The sequence below is a fragment of the Podarcis muralis genome, chromosome 3 (assembly GCF_964188315.1).
Source record: "Podarcis muralis chromosome 3, rPodMur119.hap1.1, whole genome shotgun sequence".
Classification (NCBI taxonomy): domain Eukaryota; kingdom Metazoa; phylum Chordata; class Lepidosauria; order Squamata; family Lacertidae; genus Podarcis; species Podarcis muralis.
The window spans coordinates 101678187-101700601 of NC_135657.1; the positions used below are offsets into that span (position 1 = coordinate 101678187).

General features: G+C 43.0%; 1 protein-coding gene across 2 annotated transcripts; it reads right to left on the reverse strand.

Annotated features, from left to right (window-relative positions):
• Positions 1-5612: 5612 nt before the first annotated feature.
• TDRD15 (tudor domain containing 15) lies at positions 5613-19770 on the reverse strand. 2 transcript variants are annotated; one of them, XM_077926405.1, is made up of 5 exons: positions 19639-19770; positions 18796-19260; positions 15838-15908; positions 8459-14694; positions 5613-7321 (listed from the first exon to the last, which is right to left on the reverse strand). In XM_077926405.1, exons 3-5 carry the CDS (start codon positions 15842-15844, stop codon positions 7310-7312), a joined length of 6255 nt encoding a protein of 2084 aa, XP_077782531.1. In that variant the 5' UTR covers positions 15845-15908; positions 18796-19260; positions 19639-19770; the 3' UTR covers positions 5613-7309. The 2 variants fall into 2 exon arrangements, with proteins under 2 accessions (XP_077782531.1, XP_028578174.2); XM_028722341.2 differs by lacking the exons at positions 18796-19260; positions 19639-19770 and adding an exon at positions 18240-18787.
• Positions 19771-22415: the final 2645 nt, after the last annotated feature.

Sequence of the window (22415 nt, forward strand, 5' to 3'; positions counted from 1 at the left end):
AGAAAATCAGCAATTAGCACACATACTTGCTTATGCAACTGACTAAAGACAATTTAGGAATGCTGCAGCCATGATGGCTGAACAAGAATAAATCTACTATCTGTATAACAAATAAGGGCAAGAAAAAATATGTAATTAAAGGGATGGCAGTACTAAAAAGTTTCAACTGCGCTTTGCCTGTCCGTACAGGGCAGACTCAGGCTGCAACAACAAAACACACCATAAATTAAAAATAAAATTTAAAAAATCATAGGATTACACTGTATTGCAAGAGGTTATTTATGTCTCCTGGATTTGCCACAATGAATGAATTAACCCTGTGAAGGCAACCCTGATCTATCCACAGCTAGGTAGAATCTCAGAAGTGAGTTATCACTTGACTGAAAACAAGCTGGCACTTCTCTGCTGAGACTACACGATATCCCCATACAGGAGAAATATATTGAGGGAAGAGGCCTAGATCTTCATGCAATAGAAATGTAAAAACTTCTCATTTACTGTATTTACTGTAACCACCTAGAAAGGAAAATTTGGTTGAATTAAAAAAACAACAACACCAAAACAAGTTGTCCTATGTTTAGTGCTCACATTTGTATAAAGCAGCACACATATACAAGTAACACAAAGAAATTAAGTATTCTGCATAATTCTCTCTTACAGGGACTGTCAAATATTTTTAAGCTTGCCTTTTTCCCACCTAGTTCACTCAGTTTATGAAAACTAATACAAAGTCTCCACCTAGTGGCCATGTATACATTTCACCAGCTTCCGAATGGCGATGTGGCTTTTTTCACATCCACTGTTCTCATGTCTTCCATAATAAAACCTCATTTTCTCTTAAAATAGGCTTTATTTATTTATTTATTTATTTATTTTCTATCCTGCTCAAACTTCCAAAGGATTCCAGACATAGTAAGAAAGCAATACTATCGACATAAAATTAAAGGATATCTTAAAATGTAAATCAGCCACATACTTTGACACCTAGTAATTCCAGGGTTGCCAGGAACAGTATCTTCCAGCCACTGAATGCCTCTGCGAACGTTTTAAAGGAAAGTTTGATACCTTTAAACTGTCAAAAGAACTTCACTGCAACGTTCAGAAAAGTATGAAATACAGAGGATGTCTACAGTTCAGCCTAGGCATCAAGACACGAGCATCAGGACATTTCGTGTGGGAATTGGGCGATATCAAATTCATCGGGCAAAATCTAGTCTCGGGTGCTGAAGGACAGTGTAAATATTTTCATTTATTTTATTGCGTTAATATACCACTTTTCCCGCCAAGAACCTTGTGGTGGTGTACATGGTTCTCCCACATTTCACCCTCACAACAACCCTGTGAGGTAGGTTAGGCTGAGAGTCCGTGAGTGGCCCAAGGTCACCCAATGAATTTTACACCCGAGTGGGAATCCTGGTCTCTCAGGTCCAAGTCCAACTCTACCCATTACATCACAGAGGCAGTTCTGTAGGACTAGGTCAACATTAGCCTACCACAGCTATAGCCAACCATGATCTTTGATGCCACAGTTGTCATTTTAACATGCCAAGGTGCATCTGAAAACTCGTAGGACAAGGAGCTTACATTGAGAAGCAGGGACCTCTGCTGCCTCGAAGGGGGAGGCAGGAGGTAAGAGCGGCCAGAATCAACAGGCTCCTTCTCTTGATATACAGGTGAAACTCGGAAAATTAGAATGTCGTGGAAAAGTTCATTTATTTCAGTAATTCAGCTTAAAAGGTGAAACTAATATATAAGATAGACTCATGACATGCAAAGCGAGATATGTCAAGCCTTTATTTGTTATAATTGTGATGATCATGGCGTATAGCTGATGAAAACCACAAATTTCTTTTCTGATGAGAGCAGCTTTTGCATCTCATTTGGAAACCAAGGACCCAGAGTCTGGAGGAAGAATGGGGAGGCACACAATGCCAGGTGCTTGAAGTCCAGTGTGACGTTTCCACAGTCTGTGTTGATTTGGGGAGCCATGTCATCAGCTGGTGTTGGTCCACTGTGCTTTCATTAAATCCAGGGTCAATGCAGCCATCTACCAGGAGATTTTGGAGCACTTCATGTTTCCTTCCACAGACGAGCTTTATGGGGATGCTGACTTCATTTTCCAGCAGGACTTTGGCACCTTCCCACACTGCCAAAAGTACCAAAACCTGGTTCAATGCCCATGGGATTACTGTGCTTGATTGGCCAGCACACTCGCCTGACCCGAACCCCATAGAGAATCTATGGGGCATTGCCAAGAGAAAGATGAGAGACATGAGACTGAGAAATGCAGAAGAGCTGAAGGCTGCTATTGAAGCATCCTGGTCTTCCATAACACCTCAGCAGTGCCACGGGCTGATAGCATCCATGACATGCCGCATTGAGGCAATAATTGATGCAAAAGGGGCCCAAACCAAGTACTGAGTACATATGCATGCGTCTACTTCTCAGAAGTCCAATATTGCTCTATTTGCAATCCCTGTTTTGCTGATTTCATTTAATATTCTAATTTTCTGAGATTGTTAATTTGGGGTTTTCATCAGCTGTACGCCATGATCATCACAATTATAACAAATAAAGGCTTGACATATCTCGCTTTGCATGACATGAGTCTATCTGCTGACTGAGCTATAGGAATCATATCCATCTCTTGGACCCCAGACTCTCCAAGTGTCCCTATTTTCCAGGGACAGTTACCACCTGAGTCTGCTCTGCTTATGCAGTTTCCCCATGCAACTTGGAATGCAGGCTCCCTGCATAAGCTCAACCCCAATGCTGAGAGCTGCAGACACAAAAATAGTGGAGCAAGGACTATTAGAGTGATGTGAGCCGAATTCTCTGACCTGGACCTTGTGCCGAGTTATGAATCAATAAGCTCTGCACATCAAGAGAAGTGTTCTAAAGTTTTACAGCAAACTGTCTTTAAACTTGTTACAAAATAAATCCATTGTAAATACAAAGCAACACATTGCTCTTAAACAACTAGCAATTTTTACAGCCAACTGTCTTTAAGCTTGTTACCAAAAAAAGTCATTGTAAATACAAATCAACACTCTGCATTGCTCTTAAACAATTAGCAATGTAGTCCAGCTTTCTCTTAGTTCTCATTTGTTTCTCTGGTCCTAGACAGAGATTCAGATCAGCAAGTTGCTTCCTCAGTATGCTGTCAGCTTCCGAGAGAGACTCAGATTCCCAGAGATTTGTCATAAACACTAAAACAAAGACTCCACCCTCATTTTGCAGCTACAGCTGCACAAGTACCTTCTGTGCTTGCTAGTTCACTGCAAACATTCTACAAATGCACACCTCCATACAATATTTTATACACAGTTTAATGCACATTAAGCATATATTTTACAAGAGCTATAACCGCACACACACACACATACTGCAAATACAATGGAAATCATGTAGTAGGAAGAATCCCTGAGCAGGGCTTTGGTTATGATCAAATGATATTCTCATTATATATATCATTCTATGACATAACTAATATTATTAACATTAATTGGGTTGATAAATAATGATGATGTTAGAGAAATAACCTACTGAAAAGCATTACCCTATCAATCACTGTGATCGCTAAAACGAATTTAGCACTAAGCAAGAGATTTTCTGTGCTGTTTTAGGACCAAAATGTTCTGTCAAAGAGTGAACATCCTTCGTGCCTTTCTTCAGATATGCTCCCTCCAGCCCTGAACGATAAAGGCTGCTGCTGTGGGGAATAAGTTGAATCAGTCACACTATACCCTCAAATGCAAAAGCTCTTGCTGTGCCCTCGATAGTAGAGAGGGAAATATCACAGGAGTTAAAAAAATTACTTGCCAAGTAGAAGAAAAGGTTACATTAGCACCGGGCAGTTCAAATTAGTTCCTCTATGGCTGCCGCTACCTTGCTTCCCATTTAAAGTCTCAATTTCTAGAAAAGCAAGCTGGGAGGAAGCTCTTGTGGAAGAACAACTCAACAGCGAGTGGAGTTAAGCAAGTCGGGTAGTGGAGTGTGCTTCTATGGGCAACAACTGGACTGGTTTCTACAATGTACAGCAGCAGTTTCCAAAGCAAAGCTCCATCTCCCCAAAGCATTGCCTGTGCAAAACTGGTGTCCAACACTGGCCAGCTCCCAAGGGAGTTGCCCAGGTGGCAAGTTGGGACATGCATTCTAATTTGTCAGAATAGGAAACCAGATCCCTGGCCAGCTGCCATGCCAACCCTGCTTCCTTGTTGTACTCCTAGAAAGCTGCAGCCCACTTTAACCCCAAAATGTGTTTGGACTGCTTTCCATCGCTGCTACGGGTGGGGCACATATCCTGCGACTGCCACATCAAGAGGTCCTCTGGAATTTCATTCAGCAGCAGGTGTTGAGCAGAGAATGCACATATGGAACGTCCTCCAAGAAGTTTCTTGGGCCAGGCCACAAAATGACTCTAAGAAAAACTTTAGCTAACCCCACTGCGTTGGTATGGATTTTTAAAGAAAATATTTAGGCCATCGCTTACTGCTTGCAGAGAAAGCACGTCCCTTATGTGGCAAAGGTTATTCTAAGAATGTTTTATCATTTCAAACAAGAGGGCATACTCAAAAGGGACTCGTTTTCTTGCCAAGAGCTAGAGGGATATATTGTATCAAAGGGAGAATAGCAGGCTGCCAAGCGGCCGCTGTAGTCTCATGGATGGCTATGTTTGGGGAGGTATCAGGCTTTATGCTCAAAATCTAAGGATGCTCAGAACCCATTAGGTGGTCAGTTAGTCGATATAAGCCAATCAGATGCCTATGGCAAGCCCACTCTCCACCGCTGAGGTTTCCAGCAACTGGTATTCAGGGTCATTTCTGAGTGTAGAAAGACTACATCCTCAGGTTCAATAGCCAATGATAAACTTATCCTCTATGAATTTATCTTACCTTCTTTTAAAGCCACCCAAGGCAAAAGCCACCAGCTTCTTTGACTCTTTGTTTGCTGGCATCCTCTTGGCCCTGGCGGTACCTTTCGCAATCTCTGGTATACACTCGGGTTGAGCTTCTAATGCTGCGATCAACATTTCCCAAGTGTTTGGGAGAAATACAACCCTCCTGACTTGGCTTTTCAACAACTTTTTGTAAAGCAATTTCCTCCTATAAGGGATGCTTCTTTTTTTTTGCAGTCAATTTAGTATAATGATATGCTGTTGTACTTGACATTCAATTGTGAGAGTCACTCTGGGCTTCTCATTAATAAAGAGAAAGTGTGTATTTAAAATCTAAGCGTACCTTGTAGTGTTTCTTGTTTACTGCAGATTTACACTGGTTGCTGGTCCTTATACTCCCCCAGAAAAAGGTACAGCAGCACTTAAATACCAACAATGTCTTCACAACAAACCCTGGAAAAAACCCCAATGCCAACTGCTTCCTGCTTTTAATACTGAAACAACACCAAATGATTCCGAACAGCAGCAGCAGCTATATGATTTACTGTATATTATGATTGCTTTGCTTGGCATGAAAACACCGCTGTCCCTGATACCTTATGTAAAAGTAGCATTTATTTGATTGCAGCAGGACTTAATTTTATATTTGTTTCTACTAAGTAAGCTTTCAGCAAGTGCTAGGACAGTGTTGTACTAGAAAGCAATAGACAACCTAAACCTTTACCACAGATTTATTGTTGTTACCATCAGTTTAAATAAAAGAGCACTCTCATTTCAGTAAACAAAGTATGTACAGAGTTTACATATATCCTGCAAAACTTAAAATACAAATTTTAAAGGCCTGCTTTTTTCTAGTAGGTTCAATAAGAATGTGCATAATTTTTATGCTACATGCATATTTCCTAGCATACAAGCTAAATTGGTAGCTGAATAAAATCTAGCAACTGGATTACTTTGAAAATTCTGACGTATACGATAGTACATCAACACACAATTCTAGTTCCTATAGATGAAGATGCAGAAGCAACCAATCTCCTGTTTGTCCCATCAAAAGACTAATGTGGGAACACTTTTAAAGCCAATTGTGTTAAACAAATCACATAGGCACAAACAAGACGGATTCATTGGTTAAAATATACCAGCCATTTCTGGAAATTAACCAGCAGATTATAAGACATGCTGCAGATCAAGTATATTAGCAGACTGGAGAGGTGTACATGTGTCTCAGAATAAACTGAGCTATAGGCAGAACTTCCACTTCTCAATGGAACTCCACTAAGTTGGGAAACCTTCACAATTGGGATCCAGTGCAGCATGACTTTCAGCAGTAGAAATGTGAGATTCAGCGTGCCCTGGTACACGTATGAGGCTCCCTGGACACCTGATACACATACATTTATACCTGTGTGATGTAAGCATCAGCGTTATGACTAATCAAATAACATACACAAAGAAAATTAAAAAAGGAAAGACAGCTAAAACACAAATCAATATTCAGCACTACTTTTCCTTATGACTTAATAACTTAATATTCATGTATTACAGCTTTTCCTATTACAATATGACACACACACAATAAAATGTATTGTGGAGTTTGCTCACACTGTTTTGCATGTAAACATGTGTGTGTGTGTTGGGTCCTAATTAATGTGTGAGTTAAGCAGAGGATTGTAAAAAGAAACACTGAAAATGCCAAAACGTGTGGTAGTTCGCAACTATATTTGCATTCAGCAAATGCACTTACTTGGAAATAAGTTCCACTGAAATCAAAAGACCAACTTCCTATGAAGTTTAGGTCAGATCAAGCTTTTTTGGTTGGTAAACATTAGACTGGCAGTCCTTGGTAGGCGCAGTTCCCATAACAGTGTGTTTAAAGAAAACACCCACAAAACTCAGCAAATGTCAGAACAAAAAACTGTTGCTTCTCACACTACTTTCCCTTATGAAAACCAATACATGAGCAATTCCAACTTGAGTACATCAATCAAACCATGTAGAACATTTATTGCAATGTCTCAGAATCTGGTTGGTTGACGCTGGTTATTTTTGAAAACCAGACAAAACTTACAAATGACTGTTATGTATTAGTATAAATTTCAATAATAAAATAAAATGGTGGTGAAACGTTATGTAAGAGGACCATTGTGCACTTGTTGGCAAGGATACCACTCCCTTTTGATCATTACAAGAGCAAATATTAAATCAAGAGAAAATTAACAAAAAGCTGCAAGCTTAAGGTCAACCTTGTAGACCTGTTACAAATGTTTCGGGTTCATGGGTTGCTGTTATTTTTGTGATTACGGAAGTGTAATTCCTTTTAAATAATTCCTTTTAAAATTTCTCTCAAGAAAGTTGATGCGCTGACTGGCATCCAGATCCATTACTTGTTTCCAACTGTTGAAGCTCTTCTTATCAGTTTTTAACCTGGAAAGCAAGTAATTATCAATACATGATTAGGGACAAAACAAACACAATAAACTGCCTAGGTTTAATGTAAAGTGATGCTCTATGTAGACAGCAAATGAAACATTTTCAAAAACAACAACTGACCTGAAATTCTTTGTGCATGACTTCAAAGACATGCCTTACATATGTGGGGACTTTGCATAATCACTTACATGAAATACATGAAGTTTTCACTGGGCTGTTGCCAAACTGGAACTGCACAGAGTCACATTCATGTGGATAGAATATTGGGGCCAAACCAAACTTAAGTGTCAAGACTAGATCACTTTTTAATTCCTACGAAGAGGAATTTGCGAGTGTGAAAGTGAAGAATTTATTATGAATATGACAATGACTAAGACTTTTCCTGAACAAACATGCCCCTATTTCCTTCTCTAAAAATTTTTCCCCCTTCTAATGGGCCTATTAGATTGCAAGTAAGCCCTATGGGGGGGGGGGGAGCAGCTTTAAAAGGAAATTTAAAGAAAAGCAACTGTGGAGGAAGGATTCATATCCCATCCTAAATCCATGTTCTGCTTTAAATTTACACACATACACCTTAAAGAGGTTTGGTGTAAACCACATTGGATTAAATGACATCAGTCTAACATACCTGAAGGAGTGTCTCCACCTCATTGTTCAGTCTGGACATTGAGGTCCACCTTTGAGGGTCTTTTGGCGGTTCCCTCACTGAAATGTTACAGGGAACCAGGCAGAGGACTTCTCGGCAGTGGTGCCCTTCCTGTGGAACGCTCTCCCATCAGGTGTCGATATAAAGAACTACACAACTTTTAGAAGACATCTGAAGGCAGCTCTCTATTGGGAAGTTTTTAATGTCTGACATTTTATCATTTTTCTATGTGCTGGAAGCCACCCAGAGTTGCTGGTGAAACCCAGCCAGATGGCATGGGTATAAATAATAAATATTACTACTACTACTACTACTACGGGCAACTGATCCCAGTGTTCATGGAAGCTCACAGTGCCCCCTACTTGGGCATAGAAAATTAAGTACATAATTCTTTGGATCCCAGGCTTCATTGCATTTACATCTGGGTTTCTTATTAAATACATAGGAAAGAACAAGGGTAGATTTAAAAGATATTTGAAACTGACCTTTCTAGTGAAGCATTCATGTGATTGGCTCTCTTCATAAATTTGCATCCCATCAATCTTGGTGCTCAGTCCCATAAGATCATGCATTTCGTGGATTGATTCTGACAGTATGCCTGTACTATACAGTCGCCTTTCTCTCTCACAAAATCTCTTGTCATACTTAAGCCGAGTTTCAGTCATTCTTCCATTAATGTGCAAGCAAGCTTTGTGCCACTCTTTTCTCTTTGAACACAGTCCTTTTGAGCTGTTCCCTCTCGAAACATTAACACAAGCACAACTGAGTTGCAAACTTGAATTTTGTGGCTTTCCCCCCTCAACTGACAGCAGAGCAATCTGTGCATTCAAATTCTTCTGACCGCATATTTGTGATGAATCACATAATATCTGTGAATTCAATGGATGAAGCTCTGCACTATTAATTGAACCAAATGAATATGGAGTTTTTGAATACACAGCACATCTGGAAGCAACCAATATATCTGCTGCATTGTTCTTGTCACATAACACAACAGCCTCTAGCTTCTGCCCACTGTGGCACTGTTTCAGCTTAAATGTGAGACCTTGTCTACTAAGAAGTTCTTGAATTTTAAGCTTTGCCTCATCACTCCAGTGTTCCCCATCAGCAGGTGACACTCCAAACAAAGAGCAAGGATAAGTTAATCGAGGTAATTTTGCAAGCTCTTCTGGGATAACTTTCAGCTTGTGACTATCAGAAATGGGGATGGGAACTGATAACCCATCATCAATAAAAGTAACTATTAAGAGATTAGAGAGTTTGGAGACTTCAGAAACTTCAACTCTGTTCCACTTTTCATTAGATCCAATCTTTATCAAACAACTGGTACCAGGAACGACAAGCTCCTGTGGAATTGTAGGCAGGTTTTCTGGAAGGTCAGAGAGTAACTTGAACAAAGCGTTTAGAGACTTAAATGAGTCTTCTAACTGAATACAGAAGTTTGAAGGATCAGTGACAGACGTCACAAACCCAGGATAATACCGATCGTTCTGGAATGGTGCCCAGGAAACAGAATTTGGTCTGAATGACAATGTAGGCATTGTTTTGCTCATTTTTATATTTTCTGGTGAGTTACATTTCTCCAGCACCCTTTGGTAAGATCTTTGATTCCAGTATTCCAAAAGCAGAATCCCATCTATTAAAATATCCACTTCCCACATAAAAGTAGATTCTAGGTATCTCAGAAACAAGATCTTGATCTCATGGCATTTTATAATCTTCAACACGCTCTCAAGAGACATGTCCACTAGGTTTTCAGCCCAAGACCATTTACAAGGCATTGCATTCCGGGGAATACTCCTGAACTTGTCACTAAGTATCTGTGTGTCATGAAATGACACCATTTCATATTCTCCCAAGTCCATGAAAAAAACTAACATGTGACCCTCATTCACATACTTTTTAATAACTTCAGATCGATACCATTTCAAGGTCTCTTTTGATTTTGTCAAACATTCTAACCCTTCTTGAATATTTTCCACTGCAAGCAAGGAGTTCTTCTCAGCTTCTTGGGTAGTCATCACGTTTAAGTCAAAAAATATTTGTGCATCCTTCTTCAATTTTATATAGAAATGTCCATCTCTTGAAATGTGACCTATTTCAGCCAATTCTAGCTGTCCAGGCTTTATTTTTTGGCAGGGAATCTTAGGGTGGCTCTCCCAGGGATGTCCAGCTTTTATTAATACTTCAGACACATTTCGGCTTTCTGATTTTTTACTTTGGTCATTACCATCAGTAACTACATCTGTTATTGGAAGATGTTTTACGACTTCATCAAGATGTAACAGACTCATATTCTGTAAACCTAACTCATTGATCATAGACATTTCATGGCAGAATACATCAACCTCCCACTGTTCACCATGCTGTTGTAAAAACTCTAACGCTAATAGTTGATTATTTACTTTACTGGCAATGCAGGCAGCCATATCGCTACTGCAACTTTTATCTGGAAATGCATATCTTGCTTTGCTAAGAAAACAGTGTATGCTGAATCTTGGAAAATTTAAGAAAACCTTTTCCATCTTGTATATTTTTGATGCATTCACAGTTGATGAGTTACCATAGTCAATGAACTCTACTTCAAAAGATTTTTCTGATTTAATACCTCTAATGGCAGCTCTATATGTGCAGCAATCAGCTTCATACTCTGCTAAAACCATGTCACCTTCCTCAAGTTCAGCATGTGTTTCTGGCTCTAGAACCAGTGAGTCTCCATTCAGCTTCTCAGCAAGCTGCACAATTTTATTCTCATCCTCAGCACGATGAATATAGAAACTTGACATGCTAGTTATAGAAGAAATATAAACTAACATTTTGGAATTTGCCTGGATATGAGGCTGTGGAAGGTTTGTGCACTTTTTCCTGGTACCACTACACCTTTCTTCTCCAAAATATTTGTGTTTCAAGATCTGCAACTCTTTATCTGGAGGCATCTTCTTCAAACCCCGAGGAGGGCTATCACGCTCAGTCCAAGATTCACAATATGTATCTCTGCATCTCTGTCTCGGATTGCTTTGCAAGGCCAATTCTGTATTATCTGAGGCTGCTGGGAGCTTTACAGACCTTGTACTCTGTTTCTGCAGATCAATTGCAATTTCTTTTCCAGCACTCTGATGGCCAGGATTTGCTTCATTTTCTGCTTCTCTCTTCCAACCAACTACTTCATTTTTAATTTTTCTTTTAACTGCTTCTGACTTGACTTTATGCAACACGTTTTTGTCTCCAACAGTCTTTTCTGCAGGTGTGTTTATAATTTTGGGGTCAACACCATATTTTTGTGTGTGCTTCAATAATTCTTTAATCTTCCTATTTATCTGTAGATCTCCATCATACAACTCCACACCAAGCTGCCCATCAGATTCCTTAGATACGATTACCGCCTTCATTTCTTTCCCCGAGTAATTCTTCTCAAACCATGTATTTATTTCAGTTGTAATTTCAACATCTTTTAGATCTGAAAGGTAACACTTGATAGCTTGCATAGGAGTAAATAATAATTCTGAAGCATGATTTGGAATAGGAATCATTTCTCTTTTTGCTACTGATTGTTTATTCCCAAAGTCTACAAAGTATACTTGCAAGTAATCTGATGAGCCCATAGGAGATGCTAAAGCTCTGTAGAAGAGGCCATCTTCAAAATATTTTGCTAAGTATAAATTGCAAGTGTTTAGCTGGTCTGTATAGCCTGTCATTTGACTAACCTCTGCAATCTTTTCAAACAGTTTGTCTATAGCACCTACATTTCTGTTTAGTTGGCAATAGAATTTTGTAGGGCTGTATATATGTGTTATACAAACCCCTTCTTCGTTTCCAATTTTCATGTTAAAAGATGAATAGTAAAATGTGTACAGAGAGAATGGCGGAACAAGGGACCTTGCGAATTCAAAAGAGCGAGACTGGGCATGACCACATTCTAAGAGAAACTGCTGCGAAGTAGTGAATGGAGTCTGTAAGTCAACAATATTATATAAATAGTTGGGGCTCCGAAGAATTAGGGCAGAAATCGTACAGGTCAGCAGATCATTAGAAGAGGAAACAAAGCGCTCAAAATCTCTACATGCCTCTGCAGTCCAATTGTACGGGTCAAACGTTAAGGATTCAGTGACCGTATTAAGACAACATCTGAATGTTTGACATTCTAAGACCAGATATTCTGGAAGAATAGCTTGGAGGTCTTTTGACAAAACTCTTTCCTGGTTACCATAGTCTACAAATACTACATCAACTTCTGTCTCGGACACATGTTGCTGTACAGCAGCTCTGTACCACTTCCCATCCTTGGAATATTTCACAACACAGGCATATTGTCCAAGTTCATATGGGCTTTTTTGAGTGTTGTAATAATACTGAATTTGTTGCATCAAGTTAAATAGCTCTGGCAGTTTAGATCGCATCTGACAGAAAAAGTTACCTGGTGACGTACTACGACAACATACGACATCAAATACAGTTCCTGGTTTAAACCGATACTCCTTATAAGGCTTCGGGGTATCACCTTTCCCAGATGTGTTTCCCAATTTATCTGAAAGAGTGTTTTCCCACCGCGGGAAGGTAACAGCATGCTCTTTTGTCCGAGGACTCCGCAATTTATTCTTCTTCTGCCAACTCTTTTTATGTATCTTTTGTTTTAAGCATTGCATTTTAGACTCTCCCACAATGTTCTGAAAGGGATCTTGCTTTACTTCCCAATATTCCGCATATCCAGCCTGAACCATGGACAAAACAACATCAGTTTGTTCTGAGTCATTCATATACTGCACACTGACAATATACTTATTGGTTTTTTGTGCAATTACATGCAGTGTGAGCGGTTTGTCGAGCACAATGCTTTTAAAGAAGTCAGTTTCTTTTTTAATCCATATGTCCTCGATTGGAAATGCGTTAGCAAGTGAACAACAAACGGCTAAAGCTGGTAATTCTAGAAACTCTGGAAGCAAAACTCTCACATTGAAGAGTGGTACAGTTTCAGTATTGCCAAAATCTAAAAAACAAACATCAATACTATTGTCCATCACTTCCCTGATAACAGCTCTGTAGTAATGCATATCCTTACTATACCGGGCACAGCATAGTTTTCCAGGTTCTGGGTTTTCTAGAATCTTATCAACAGTTTCGCTTGTATCATACACAGCTGCAATTTTCTTCATCAAGGCTTCAAACTCATCTCGACAGTCAATAGTTTGAACCCAAAAATTTGATGGATTCAAGACATATACCACAAAAGCAACACAGACAGAACCGATTTGCATTTCTGCTCTCTTGCAAGGAATTCTTAAAGGAGAACACATTAAATGAGTGCCTTTTGAATCTGAATCATCTCCTGATTGTACAGTATTCCTATGAACAGAGTCGGCATAAACAGGATCTGTATCAGAGATTTTGATATCCTCACCTGTACAGGATTTTTTGGTCTTAAAGGATGGGTCAAGTTTTGGAATCACTTCACTCCCCTGTGGTAGATGTTCATAACACATTGCAGACTCTTGTTTAAGAAGTGTAACATAATACAAATGTTCATCAGCATTGAATAAATCAATGCGGGCATGAACAACATTTTGTCTTAACAAGGCCTCCTTGAATTCTTTTAGTTGATCGTTTCTTACAGTTTCATCCTGAGAACTAAGACAGGAAAGTGCACAAGGAACTGAAAACCTAGGTACTGACATGAATTCTGGTTGAAGCTTTAAAACACAACTGGAAGGCACAGCTTCATAGCTGCCAAAATCCATAAACCAAATATTCACTTTGTTATCAGAAAGCAGCTGTTGTATCACTCCTCTATGCCACTGTCCATTTCTCCGTCTTGCTGCACAGAGGACTCCTAGATTCTCACAGGATGGAACATTTTCTGTACTAGTTTCGTAACAGGAAGACATGTTTGCTGTCAACTCATCCATCTCCACCTGGTATTGCAGCAGTTGACAATAAAATTTACTCGGACTGACTGCCACTGATATTTTTACTTTCTCTATCCCACCAACAGATAAAAGCGGCTGAAGGTTATTCATAATTGGTTGAACTTCTGATTGAATTCGATCATTACATAATACAGAATCCGGCCTCGTATATTTTTGTTGCAGTAAATCTGGCATCTGTTTACAAAGCAGCTCTTGTGGCAATTCAGTTAACATTTCTACAATAAGACAGAATGTATCTCCATCAACAAGTTTGCCTAATTTTAATTCAACCACATCACTAGTGATTTTTGGCACGTCAAGCAGAAATGTTTGGTGTGGTAGAATGGCTTGTATTTGGCCTTTAATCTGCAAATCTATTAATGACGAAAAGTAATTCAGAGCTTTTGGAGTCCATTTTTCTTCAATTGGAAGTATATTTCCAAAAATTCCACAAACCATCTTGGGAGGAAGTTGAAACAACTCATCAACAGCAGAAGCAATATGTGTCTCATCAACTGTCAGGATTTTCCCACTATCCATAAGAAATACTTCATAGATGTAGTTCTTCTTTTGTACTACTCTTCCTCTGTACCATTCTCCACAAGCAGAGTCTTCTACTAAACAAAACTCGCCAATCCCAACACTGTCTTTCACTTTGGATACCTGCTGTATTTCATTTTGCAATATATGGTAGTCAAACTCACAATCTGTGTTGTATCTGCCTTGAAATTTCACAAGAACTTCTTTTGGATGGTAGTTTACGTCAGTAATCTTCAGGTCTACATCTAGAAATTTTGTTGACAAAGATGAAACTCTCCTACCTGGAAAACCAAAATAAAGTTTGACATAATCAGGTAATATATGACTTTAACTGACAGTTCTATCACCAGGTTTGATACCATTCCTGTTTTTAGATTTCCCTGCCAACAGGGCACACCAACTCAAAGTCTCAAGTATATTATATTTATCTTCTAATACATCAAATGAAATATCATATTTGAATACCATGCTTCTCTTTATATATTACTGGAAATTATGTAACCATTTATTTTTATGTACACAGAGCCTAGGGCTTGCCGATCAGAAAGTCAGAGGTTCGAATCCCCACGACAGGGTGAGCTCCTGTTGCTCGGTCCCTGCTCCTGTCAACCTAGCAGTTCCAAAGCACATCAGAGTTCAAGTAGATAAATAGGTACCGCTCTGGCATGAAGGTAAACTGCTCCATGTGTTGCTCTGGTTCGCCAGAAGCAGCTTAGTCATGCTGGCCACATGACCCAGAAGCTGTACGTCAACTCCCTCGGCCAGTAAACCGAGATGAGCGCCACAACCCCAGAGTCGTCCGTGACTGGACCTAATGGTTAGGGGTCCCTTTATCTTTACCTAAATCTTTCTAATATAAAAATATAACCACATCTATACTGTAAGTTTAAGTGATACCCTAAGCCTAAATTACTGAGCCTCAAAAGATCAGTCAGACAGTGCCTATTTCTACACATAACGAACAGTCCAATATTCTGAGTCATCTAAATAATCAAATGATTTATTTTATTACATAGTGGGGAAATGCATTCTTCAGTTCTAGTACAGTGGCAATAATAAAGGTAAGGAAACTAGAGAAAACTGGAAGGAGACTAAAAAGTTAAGCAATTTAGGGGAAAGAATGGACTGAGATGAAAGGTGCAATTTATGAAATTAACAAGAAGTAATAAGAAATGAGAGATGTGCACAATGTTTTGCAAAGTCATCTCTATATTTTACAGTTAGCATTAAAAAGGAAGATCTCAGCTGCATGCAAACCATGAGACAGTGCTGTATAACCGCAGGGATTTTTAACATCACCCAAAAGTAGACTAATATGTAAACAAACTAAAGGGACATGATGTATGCAAAGTGCAGAAAGACCAGTAAACTGCTGTTCTTGCTTCATCTTCTCTCCAAAACATTTTTCAAAAATCTTATCTCACCTGCCATATCTCAAAATATTCACAGCTTTTCATCTGCCCAGAAACAGCTGGGGGAGGAGGAGTCAAAAAATCTGTAAAGCATTGAAGAAAACATGGAAAAGTCATGTAGTTTAAAATCTTAAGTGTATGTGTTTTTGTGCTTTAATCGATTTTTATTTTTTGCATCCCATTAACACTTGACCAAACCGTCTTTTCCCTCTCTTCCTCTGCACTCAATTATCTGGGTAGAGAAAAACAATTAAAAATAGGAACTGTATTATTTCTATTGTTTTAAATTCAAACACAAAGTTTCTTTTAAATGATGGCTAAACAACATCTAGGCAAATATTAAATAATCTAGATATCCCTACAGTGCATCTCTAAACTGAATCAGTGCTTTTACCAGATACATCAAGTAAAAGGTTTTTCTGTGTAATTGAAGAACATTTTAATATGTCTCAGATATGAATACTTGCACTGAAAGCAGGTTTTTCATTTTCACTTTATAAAAATAAAACTGCTATAGCAGGCATAGGCAAACTCGGCCCTCCAGATGTTTTGCGACTACAACTCCCATCATCCCCAGCTAACAGGACCAGCAATGGAGGGTCGAGTTTGCCTATGCCTGTGCTATAGTCTACCCAGGAACTATCAAACCTTGTTTCAACCTCTTGTAAAGTGGCCAAGATTTTGAAAAAGAGGACAGTGCTTCCGTATATTTAACAGAATCATAGAATTGTAGTTTGTAGGGAGCATGAGAGTCCCCCTACTGAACAATTACTAAAGATGCAGGAACACTATCCTCTTTTCTTTTTTAAAATCTGACCAACCTGGACAATAATGGGCATAGCAATTTTAATATTTTGTTTTTGTGAGGGTTCAGCTGGGCAAAGGTGGAGTGAAGCAGAAATGAACAACACAGGAAGGAAGAGGAGAACTGTCCAGTGTGCATATTCCTATGTTCCCTGTTTCTGCTAAAGTCCTCCACTCACTTGCCAAAGTCCCACTTGAATTCAATGGAGCTTACTTCTGAGTAGACCTGCACAGGACTGGACTATTAGCCTCACAAACGGTAAATATGCTGGTCCTAAGAAAGGCTCTTTTAAAAACATTCCATCTATAGATAAAAGGATAACAAGTAAAACATAGAGATACACAGCTTCCTTGTAGAGATACAAAGCTTGCTTGTAAAAATGAGGAAATGTAAACAACAATCATACTAACATGCGGCAGAGCCTGAGACTCTTAACCTCAGGGTCGCGGGTTCAAGTCCCACGTTAGGCAAAAGATTCCTGCATTGTTGGACTAGATGACCCTGGTGGTCCCTTCTAACTCTACAATGTTGTGATTCTGGGGTCACATTTGCATGACTGCTTCCAGGAAAGGTGCACCACTGGGAAACCAGGCTGAGATCAGCCGAGCCTAAATCAGGATACAAATGGCCACATTTTAAACCCATCTACGCTGCTTATGAATACTAAACCGCAAATATGTACACATGTACTGGGTAGACTAGCAAAAGCTTATTTGTTTGCTCTTTAAGGTGCCACGTGGAGGTTATTTTGCTGCAACAGACAAACGGGGCTACCACTCTGGTATTTCATAGATAGATAGATACAGGGGGTGTCAACTTGGAATAAAATATTTGGGGGGGGGGGGAGGTAATCCCCACTCTGCACAATCAGTCACATGATGTGGTGTGCAACATGACCATCTGAATTGCAGTGCCCATCAACTTTGTTTATTTGTGTGTGTGTGTGTGCATTTAAATTTTTATTAAATTTTCTGTTTTGCCATTTAAAATACTAATTTTATATCTTTAAGATATCAATGACTTCCCTTTTTCTCTTCTTATGGTTTCATTTTACGTGTCATAAATCCCTGCATATTTTACAAAAAGTATACCATTCAGTATTCCATGATTATTGCATCCACCAAAACCTATTTACACAGCTGAATTTATCTCAATGCTGCCTACGTTTTCAGCTATACACAATTATTTCCCATATATTCCATTATATTTAAATGCCCATCAATTGTGGGGAGGCCTGGCCCTCTCAAATATTTTATTGGGGTCCCCAAATACCCCTCAGTATGCATATAAATACACGCACACACACGATAGTTTTTATTGGGAGCTGCAGAACATGGCAGCGCCTTTCACTTCCGGGTAGCTAAAATACCAACTTTCTTGGAAAGTCAAGCGGGGCATAGTAAAAGATGGGGAAACAAGGCAATACCGTGTATTTTTTTAAGGGGGGGGGGAGCGAGAAAGGCTGTTTTCAAGCCTCGACTCCCCAAAGCTCTTCGAAAGCAGGGTGGGAAATGGGGCGAAAGCCTTTCCTTTCGCCCGTTTTTACTTTCGCAGTTTCTCCCCTCCCTCCTCCCCAGGTTTCGGGGTGCAACCCCACAATCCCGTTTACCTGGGACCGAATCCGAGGAGGGGGGTGGGCTCCCCCCTCTGAGGAGAGGCACGAAGAAGCGGCGGCCTTTCCAACTACAGCCGCCGGGCTGGGAAGGCGAGGGCAGCAACAGCCCAGGGGAAAGCGGTCCTGAGGGAGGAGGAGGAAACGGCTCGGCGGCGTTTTTCGAGGGGGGAAACGCGGCCCTCGGGGAGAAGAAACCAGAAGCGCCTTACACTGAGAAGGAAGAAGGGCCCCCGCGAGGAGGCCTGAGGGGAAAAGCGCGCCGGGCCGCCCAAGGGCCGCGTGCGCCTCGCGAGGAGGCAGCCGGGCGCGAGGCGGCGAGTCGTTAAACGGCGCGGGAGGAAGCGGGCCTGAGGGACCAAGCGCCGCCGCCGCCGCCTTGACTCCGAAGGAAGGTTAAGAGGCGCGTCAACGGCAAAGGAAGGGGAGGTTAGGCCCGAGGGAACCGTTGGCTCTGCTCTTTCCGGAACGGTTGGCTTGGGGGGGGGGGTTAAGGTGGGCGCCCCCAGGGTTGGCACCTTTGGGGTGGCGTGGGCGGCTTCAGCGTTTTCACCTGGTGCTGAAGTGGGAGCGTTTCCAAGCAAGCCGTCGCCACGTTTTCTCCGGTGGAAATAGGGACGTCCCCTTCCGTCATGGGGTGCTTTTTTCTTTACGATTTATATTCCCACTCGTCTGACTGGGGGGGTCAGTCTGGGCGGCTCCCGACATATATTGAAACATAATAAAACATGAAACATTTTTTTTAAAGCACTTCCCTATGTAGGGTTGCCTTCAGACGGCTCGGAGGTCGGGTAGCGTCCTATCTTCCAACGTTTCTCCGATGAAAAAATGGACGTCCTATCATACCCTCCAACATTTTTCCAGTGAAAATTGGGACGTCCTACTGTAGCCTCCAACATTTCCCCATTGAAAATAGGGACCTCCTATCATACCCTCCAACATTTCCCCATTGAAAATAGGGACCTCCTATCATACCCTCCAACATTTCCCCAATGAAAATAGGGACGTCCTACTATACCTTCCAAGGGACACGGGTGGCGCTGTGGGTAAAAGCCTCAGCGCCTAGGGCTTGCCGATCGCATGGTTGGCGGTTCGAATCCCCACGGCGGGGTGCGCTCCCACTGCTCGGTCTCAGCGCCTGCCAACCTAGCAGTTCGAAAGCACCCCCAGGTGCAAGTAGATAAATAGGGACCGCTTACTAGCGGGAAGGTAAACGGCGTTTCCGTGTGCGGCTCTGGCTCGCCAGATGCAGCTTTGTCACACTGACCACGTGACCCAGAAGTGTCTCCGGACAGCGCTGGCCCCCGGCCTCTTGAGTGAGATGGGCGCACAACCCCAGAGTCTGGCAAGACTGGCCCGTACGGGCAGGGGTACCTTTACCTTTACCTTACTATACCTTCCAACATTTCCCCAATGAAAATACAGGCGGCCTACCATACCATCCAACTGAAAAGTATAGCTATGGTAAAGAGTTCCTTCCCATGTATCTCTAAACTGGAAAACCGTGAAACTGATTGTACTGCCTGAAATTCAGCCCTACTACACTCCATACCACGTTTTGAAGCCTTTCCAGCACAACCACTATAGCAGATAGGGAGGAGCAGTGCTTTTTTCCTTTAAAAAAATGTTTAGGAGTATGTACTCTCATTTCCCTATTCATATTGAAATACTACCCCTCAATGAGGCCAAACTAAGATCGACAAAATGTTTAGGGGTATGCGTACCCCCATGTACGCCTAGAAAAAAGCACTGGGGAGGAGGCATGTACTGCTTCAAGTACAGCCCCATATGGTAGCACAGTGTTAGCCTGTATCAAAATCATATTGGTTTTGAGCATACAGTGGTGCCTCGCAAGACGAAATTAATTCGTTCCGCAAGTCTCTTCGTCTTGCGAGTTTTTCGTCTTGCGATGCACGGTTTCCCATAGGAATGCATTGAAAATCAATTAATGCGTTCCTAGGGAAACCGACTTCAGACCAGGTCCGGGGACAGTCTGTCCCCCGACCTCTTCTGAAGGCTGGGGGGGGGACAAGGGCTTTTCTTCCCACCCCCAGCATTTTAAAAAACCCCGGGACAGCGGAGGACGTCTCCGCTGTCCGGGGCGATTTAAAAGCCCCTGGGAAGGCAGGCAGGGGGGACAAAGACTTTCGCCCCCGCCAGCCTTCAGAAGAGGTCCTGGACCTCTTCTGAAGGCTGGCGGGGGGCGAAAGTCTTTGCTCCCCCCCGCCTGCCTTCAAAAGCTGTCCGGCCCAGGCTTCGCGGACCTCTCCGCAAGCAGCGGCAGCGCTGCCGCTGCTTGCGGACAGGTGCCAGCATGCCGAAGCCTGCGCGTGCTGAGATCAGCGCGCCCAGGCTTCCCGCCCCGCCTCCCGGCATCGGGGCATTGTCCCGATGCCGGGCTGCGGCGGAGGCGTCCCCCCCCCCCGCCGCCCGGGATCGGGGCATCGTCCCGATGCCGGGCGGGGGGGGGAGGCGTTCCCGCCCCCCGCCGCCCGGGATCGGGGCATCGTCCCGATGGCGGGCGGGGGGGGGAGGCGTTCCCGCCCCCCGCCGCCCGGGATCGGGGCATCGTCCCGATGGCGGGCGGCGGGGGGAGGCATTCCCGCCCCGCCGCCCGGGATCGGGGCATCGTCCCGATGGCGCACGGCGGCGGAGGCGTCCCCCCCCCCGCCGCCCGGGATCAGGGCATCGTCCCAATGGCGCGCGGAGGCGTTCCCCCCCCGCCGCCCGGGATCGGGGCATCGTCCCGATGGCGGGCGGCGGGGGGAGGCGTTCCCGCCCCGCCGCCCGGGATCAGGGCATCGTCCCGATGGCGGGCGGCGGGGGGAGGCGTCCCTGCCCCGCCGCCCGGGATCGGGGCATCGTCCCGATGGCGCGCGGTGGCGGAGGCGTTCCCCCCCCGCCCGGGATCGGGGCATCGTCCCGATGGCGGGCGGCGGAGGAGGCGTTCCCGCCCCGCCGCCCGGCATCGGGGCATCGTCCCGATGGCGGGCGGCGGCGGAGGCGTTCCCCCCCCCCCCCCGCCCGGCATCGTGGCATCGTTCCGAAGCCCGGCGGCGGCGGGAGGAGGTGTCCCCGCCCCGCCACCAGGCTTCGGAGGAGGTCCAAGGACAGCGGGGAAGACGCGCTGCGCTTCCCCGCTGTCCCGGAGATTTCCCTATGGGCTGTCGTCTTGCGAAGCAAGCCCATACGGAAATTCGTTTTGCGAAGCGCCTCCAAAACGGAAAACCCTTTCGTCTAGCGGGTTTTCTGTCTTGCGAGGCGTTCGTCTTGCGAGGTACCACTGTACTCTGAGCTGATGGCCACACCTAGCCAGCCAGGCTTTAGAATTGTGCTTGTTCCCTGGAAAGCCTTGCTGTTTGCTTCTTTTTTTTCCCCCGCTGCCTTTTTGTGTGAGAAGCACTGTTCACAAAGTGAGCCTCTTGTTTGTAAAATAAATGGGCTCTGTTTGTTTTTTACTTGCACTGTTATTCTTTCATGTACTAAATTTTTTAAAAAATTTTTTCCAGTCCTGCATCAGTTTAGCCTCATCCAGAATGACTGTGATTAAAAATGTCTTTTTATGCTAAAATGGGACATGGATGGCGCTGTGGGTTAAACCACAGAGCCTAGGGCTTGCTGATCAGAAGGTCGGCAGTTTGGATTCCCGCGATGGGGTGAGCTCCCGTTGCTTGGTACCTGCCCCTGCCAACCTAGCAGTTTGAAAGGACGTCAAAGTGCAAGTAGATAAATAGGTACCGCTCCGGCGTGCAGGTAAATGGTATTTCCGTGTGCAGCTCTGGTTTGCCAGAAGCGGCTTTGTCATGCTGGCCACATGACCCAGAAGCTGTACGCCGGCTCCCTTGGCCAATAAAGCGAGATGAGCGCCGCAACCCCAGAGTCGTCCGCGACTGGACCTAATGGTCAGGGCTCCCTTTACCTTTACCTATTATTCTAAAACTGACCCAGTCTATTTGGGTAGAGTGCCAAAATGTGGCTGCTTGGAGGAAAGGTGCACAGAAGGTCTCTTCAATCCAAGAATGCCAGAATCTCATGCTGCCTGTCACATGTTGCACATGTGCCATGGCTTACAAACACCATACATGCAAAGTAATGGCTTTCCCCACAAGAATCCTGGGAACTGTAGTTTGCCCCTCACAGAGCTACAATTCCCAGCACCCTTAACACACGACA